This window comes from Asparagus officinalis, chromosome 8, assembly GCF_001876935.1.
Source record: "Asparagus officinalis chromosome 8, Aspof.V1, whole genome shotgun sequence".
NCBI lineage: Eukaryota > Viridiplantae > Streptophyta > Magnoliopsida > Asparagales > Asparagaceae > Asparagus > Asparagus officinalis.
This window is the reverse complement of record NC_033801.1, coordinates 34,094,173-34,100,249: the sequence shown is the minus strand read 5'-3', so window position 1 is coordinate 34,100,249 and position 6,077 is coordinate 34,094,173. Positions and strand designations below refer to the sequence as shown.

At 35.3% G+C, this 6,077-nt stretch overlaps 1 protein-coding gene and 1 long non-coding RNA gene across 2 annotated transcripts in view; one reads left to right on the top strand and one right to left on the bottom strand.

Moving 5' to 3' along the window:
• The window catches only part of LOC109820292, a 6,248-nt gene continuing 171 nt past the window's right edge, over positions 1 to 6,077 (bottom strand). The window contains exons 1-3 of the mRNA XM_020386422.1: positions 5,995 to 6,077; positions 2,262 to 2,384; positions 1 to 378 (exon numbers count right to left, since the gene is read on the bottom strand). The exon at positions 5,995 to 6,077 is cut by the window's right edge and continues 171 nt beyond it. Of these exons, the coding sequence (XP_020242011.1) occupies positions 227 to 378; positions 2,262 to 2,384; positions 5,995 to 6,077 (358 nt within the window). The 3' untranslated portion in view covers positions 1 to 226. The remainder of the gene's footprint in view (positions 379 to 2,261; positions 2,385 to 5,994) is intronic.
• LOC109820293 lies at positions 3,115 to 5,587 on the top strand. Its single transcript, XR_002241793.1, has 2 exons — positions 3,115 to 3,351; positions 5,412 to 5,587. It is a non-coding gene; the product is annotated as an uncharacterized LOC109820293 (long non-coding RNA).

Genomic DNA, 6,077 nt, shown 5'->3' with positions numbered 1-6,077 from the left:
TAGAATGAGGCGACCTTATTCGTAATCAAGCTCAATTCTTGTACAACTTCTGTTATGTTTAAATATATATATAACGCCCACGCTGTAAAAGTTCATATGAGCCTCAACTATAGCGCTCGGATAACACAAGCATACAGCTCAACTTAAATGAATTACAAATACAGCAATATGTCAATGTTAATTAATGAGTAAATACATCAATCCCCACCGAGGGATGTGACTGTTACTAAAGCTCTTTGTGTGGGAGCTCACATGCAGCCAAGCGGCCTTTGGTTTTCACCTCGCCAAGCATTTCAGCCACAGTTCTGCACCGGCACTGGTTTCCTGGTCTGATAACATCCCCATAGACGGCCATTTCAATTATATCGAGCTCCTTATCTGCGAGATTGAGGAAAAAGATGAAGGGTGAAAAAATACATAAAAAGCATATGAATAGAAAACCATGTATCTATATGGGCAGTTCTTATGTCCATTTTATGCCAAAGTGGAAGACAAGGATACATTTGATAGGTTGGCAGATTGAAATCATATGCCAAACACATGAATGGCTCCGAGTTAAAACAATTTCAAGGCAATGAAACTCCATTCTCTTCCTTAACAAACTCATGAAGGGTTGAGTATAATTCAGAATGAGTACACCGGTCAGAAGAAATTGAATGGAAAACAAAAGGTGACGAGATGCACTTATTCCTTAACAACCGATCGTGTTCTTAATTTTAGAAAAATCTCTCTTTTTAACATGATCAAAGATGCAGCAGAAAGTACCTCACAGCTAGTATTTAGGGTTTCCAAACTCCAGCCCTTTCTCTTTTGACATGGTAAATGGCAAAAGGAGGGGCGAAGGAGAAAAACTCTTTTCTACAATCATTATGAGTTGTTAAACTGACTAGCAAACAAAGGGATAATATGTAGGAAATAGTAATTTTGCATGTCAGCAATGAAGCAACAGCCCAAACGATTCAAATCATTTAGTTTCTAACACTAGCCAGTGTATATAAACCCACTTCTCTTCTCAACAGTTACAGCGAAAGCGAAGAACCCGATTATGTTTCGTCCACAATTAATGCCCATAAATCATGACTTTTTAAACCATATTGCTGTAATGAATCTGCTGTGGTATCACATAAGATATCCGAAAACACTTTAGGTGAACTGAGGAAACTAATGAACAAGGAATGTGTTTCACACACAAGTAGAGGAACTAGGTCCTCTCCATTCGTCAAATTCAAGAAATGGGAGATTATCTTAATCACTAGTAACCGGGAGAATCTATAGTGTTTACCTTAACCCTCCTCATCATTTCGGTCTGCTGTTTATATCTTATTTCTTTGTTAGGAAGATCTTTTAACATTGCACAATTGCCTAGCTGTTTATGCGTTCACGTTCAAATGCAGTGGCTCTAGTAGGAATCACTAAGGTTAGAGGTGATCATACCAGGCTAGATCAGAATACCAGGACGTACATATTTCAATACACAATACACACAAACTAAATAGTCAATCTGGAAACAAGTTGAAGCCTTTGATTTGGCCACCCCATGTACCGCACTATTCTACTGAACTTTATCAGATCCACCAAACCTTCAATATATTATATCAGGAACAATAAAACAACTACTGGTTCTTCCATAAATAGGTCAGGAACAATAAAACAACTACTGGTTCTTCCATAAATAGGGTTAAGGTATTTGGAATAGCACTAGCAAACAATTTGCTAAGAAATTTTTAGGGACTTATAACAGAACACAATATAAACAAGAAATGTTATTGCATATGTGTGCAGTTACGTACAACCCAATAATTTATAGTCACTTATAACTTTACGTGACTCGAGTTTCGTTTCTAGCATGGAGAACTACAGAAATCCCAGCCAATATGACGCAGATGTAAATGTGCCTATCTGTCAGTTCGTATATATTAGTGTTGCATAGTTATCACCATATCTCGATTGTGTAAACAGTAACAAGCCTGACATATTTCCTGACTACAGATATCAGGTCACGCTGTAGATGTGAAAGCATAACGCACAAGGATAGGTCAAGCTTCTACTAACGACTCCTACATAACATACAATACAGGCGTATAAAACCCAAATAAAATTTGAAATGAACTGTAAATCATTAAATTTTGGTATTTAGAATGTTTAAAGACTTCTAAGCTAAAAGTCTCGCATATTTAAAGCAATAAGAAAATCTAAGGGAACCAAAAATAAAAATAAATAAATAAATAAATAACATAAAAAGATAGTGGAATATCACACACCAGTGAACTTGATGTCACAAGAGAAACCTTCTAATTCTTTTTTATCCACCCATTGCTTATCTGATTTGAATCTGTTGACTCTAGTCTGAAGAATTTGGCAGTTATCTTCAGTAGATTTCCCGCCTGCAAAAAGATATCAACTTTATATAGAATCCAATGAAGTCCTAAAGCTACATGCTCATATTTGAAAAAGAATACAAGAACAGGCTTAAATGACCAACTTTTTTCCCCTAATAATCAGTAACCAATTGCAAGAGCATGACAGTAGCATTTATTAATCACAAGACACTGTAAGAGCACAGTTTACCTATTACTATTTCTTAAGAAAAGCCCTCCCTTTGGTCACGTGTGTCAAAATTTGAAAATTCCAGTAAACACCCTCACAATTTATTCCTTTCTAACTCATCTGAGGATGAAAATGTGGGGAAAAAATGGTCATATGTGTTAATTTTTCTAAATTCCAAAAATAACCTCACAATTATATATCCTCTCTAACTCATCTGAGTGGTAAATGTCGAAAAAAACTAACAAAATTTTGGGGAAAAACCATGTTCCACTTTGTAGCTTGAACAATGTTTCACATCCGCCGCTATTGCGTTTGTGGTTGGGAGACTATACAAAATAGAGGTGATCATCAATGGTTCTTGACTCAAATCCCTCAATTAGTATTAGCTTTTATTCCATGTGTTTCTTGTAGTGACCCTATATAAACTCATTAGTCATACCTTGTCCTAAAGATTACTGTTATGCAAATTACAGATATGATAGGAGTTATGTGCAAAAAAGTTGCAATCCCTTAGTTGGTCTTCAGCCACAGAGGGCTTTTGATGGCTTTGGGTTATTGGAGGAGGATGACGGCACCTCCTCATGAAGAGGATAAAAACCATGAAATTCACCTAAAATCTAAAGGGCAAAAAAAAGTTTCAAGCAAACCATCCTCTATCTTCCTGCTAGATAAAACAGATGAAAAGACGGAGAAATGTATGAAAAGAGACGGAGAAGAAGGAAAGCCCTAGCTAAAACCCAATTCAAATCAAGGATCTAGTTGATATCGAGGGGGATCATTTTGGGCTACTCAGACAAAAAAGAGGTGAGTTTATTTGTCACTAGCATTTTTATAATATCAATCACATGAGGATTACATATTTGATTGATCTTGTCCTCGAAAAATAATAACTTTATTGTTTACCTATATAAATTGAAATGTGATTTGATTTATATTTTTGTGACCTATCCCACAATATGTGTTTTATTTTTATGAGATATGAAGAGTAAATTTAATTTCGTATAAAAAGTAATAAGTGATTTTGGTTCTCATGTGATATTAAATAAATGTGAATATTGCTTTATTCAAAAGCTATAGCAGAAATAAGTATTTTAAATGTGCTTCAACTTTGAAGAATTCAAGAACTTTTCTGTGATTTGATATTTGAAACAAAGTAAAATAAAAGTGAATTTCGTAAATTGTTTCATCGATATGAAGAGTTTTACACTTATTCATTTGATTTGAAAGTGTTTCTAATTTTGACAAAGTGACTATTTTGGTACAAGTGATGTGTTTTTGAAATAAAGTGATTGACAAATGGTATCAAAGTATTCGGCTAGCTAGGAGTGTGGAGCTAAGAGCTATGCTGGACTAAGTGTTACATTGCATGACTGCAGTGTGAGCCATCTCTAGAACCCGTAGAAACCTCCTCTAGAGTCGACATTGTTTGGTAGTGTGAAGCTAAATGCTATGCAGGACTAAGTGCTACATTGCGTAAGCACGATTGGAGTCATCTCTCAAACCCGCAGGAGCCACCTCTAGAGTTCACATTGTTTGGCAAAGATTATTGGTACTGTCAGGAAAAAACACATCACAATAGTGTGATGTGTTTTTTGCTTGCCATATAGTATTGAATGCACCTTTATATTAGGCAGTCTATAGCAGTGTTAGATGCATTCTATTCCCGAGAATATATGTGTTATGTGATGCGTTTTCACATTTCCATAGTATTGGGCCATAATTTGTGACCTTAGTGTGAAATACGAGGAGGTTCATGCATGTATGTGAACATAACTATCGAGATTTAGAGTTCAAACATTTGACTCCAAATTTGAGAACAATAATATTTTGCATGAGTTTTCTGTATCAATTTTCTCGTGTTTATCCGGGTTGCAAAGATTTGATTCAGTGGTTTATGACAAGATATTCAATTTTCATACAAGAAAGAATATAAAATTTTGCATTCCTTTCTTAAGAGTATTAGTAATAAGTTCTTTCGTGCAATACTTTGTCACTTCAGAATTTCAAGTGCAGAACTTATAATTCACTATTTTGAGGATTATTATTTTGTTAGATACCTAGAAATCTTAGTGGAAAATATTCTCACTAGGCTTTAGTTAACCCTATTATTTTCAAAAATTTTAAAGATTTCGCGTAGCATGTGCCAGCTGAATTTTGATGAAGGCATTGCTAAGAGATGTCCTAGAGAAGCCTCACTTTTGTCGTATATAGCTAGACAATATATTTTGGTTTTGTAAAGTGCTTGTGACGGTGAGCTTTTGGGTTGTATGTACTTCTTATGTATACATAGTTTGCTTTGAACTTCTATCATTAGAAGTTTTTATATATTTTGTAAAATGACATGTGATATAAAGTGCTAGATTTGACACATGCATAAGACTTGTCTTGTGAATGGGTCGCTACTATCATGTAATATGCATCTATCTTCCGCTATTGTTTCAGGGCGTGACATTTGTTTTATTCAAGTTAGTCTTCACATTTTTCCTCATTTAGGTTTTTTTTCCTTCTCTATGTATATTTTCGTATTCTGGCCAAATCTTGAACGCATTCATGCCAACTAACAACAGACTGCATACAACACAAAGTCATAGGCTCGACAATTTGTTGAAGAATTAAGGGAGCAAAATTACATCCGAAGAACATAATCGGCTTTCTCAATGACATAGAATATCAAGTGCTAGAGTTGGTGAAACAACTATGCGAGTAAGAATAGAAGTCAAATGGATAAACAAGGATAGCGAAGACTTACTAAACTTATGAAATTCTTCAGCTTTTTTATGCTAACATTTGATTATATTTTTACCCTTTTAATTTTGTAGTGATCAACATCCATTGCTAAGCTTGAACTTTTTTTTTATGCACAGGTTTGTAGTGCGCTCTGCACGCATCATGCGCACCAGAGAGCTAATATGTAATAAATGAAGGAGGTCATAACGGATAGCAACAGGCACCCCATGTAATCCATGTCAAGAGAAGAAAACAGGATAGACTAGTGGAGTATGTGTTTTAGTGAAGTGAGAACAAAGAGAAGCTTTTGAGACTCGTTCTAGAAAGAAAGCCTTATTCAAAAAAAAAGCAACAAAAAAAAGAAAAAGAAAAAGAAAAGAAAAATGGTAACATTCACTGGATCCTTAATTCCTATTGGACTTATTCCAGGCGCCCCCACGTTTTATTAACACTTTGTATACTGAACCAAAACCAACCTTTTTAAAAACACAAGTGAAGATATGATCCAGGGTTGGAACAACACAGATATCTCCAATCATCACCGCCTACCAAAACTACTCCTACTAAACATTGTATCACCAACCTAGTAACAATGTCGGAGAAATCGAGACCGAAAAGACCAAATTGCAGGAGACAAGAGAAGAAGCATTCGTTCAGGCAAAATGACGAACAGCTGGAGGGCATGAATTTTTTTAAAAAAAATAGTAAGAGAGAAACTACCTTTAGAGAAAGGAATAATGTGATCGTACTCGTAGCAGAGGCATCCAAGACAGTTCCAGAAGCGCTTGCATACGACGTTGCCG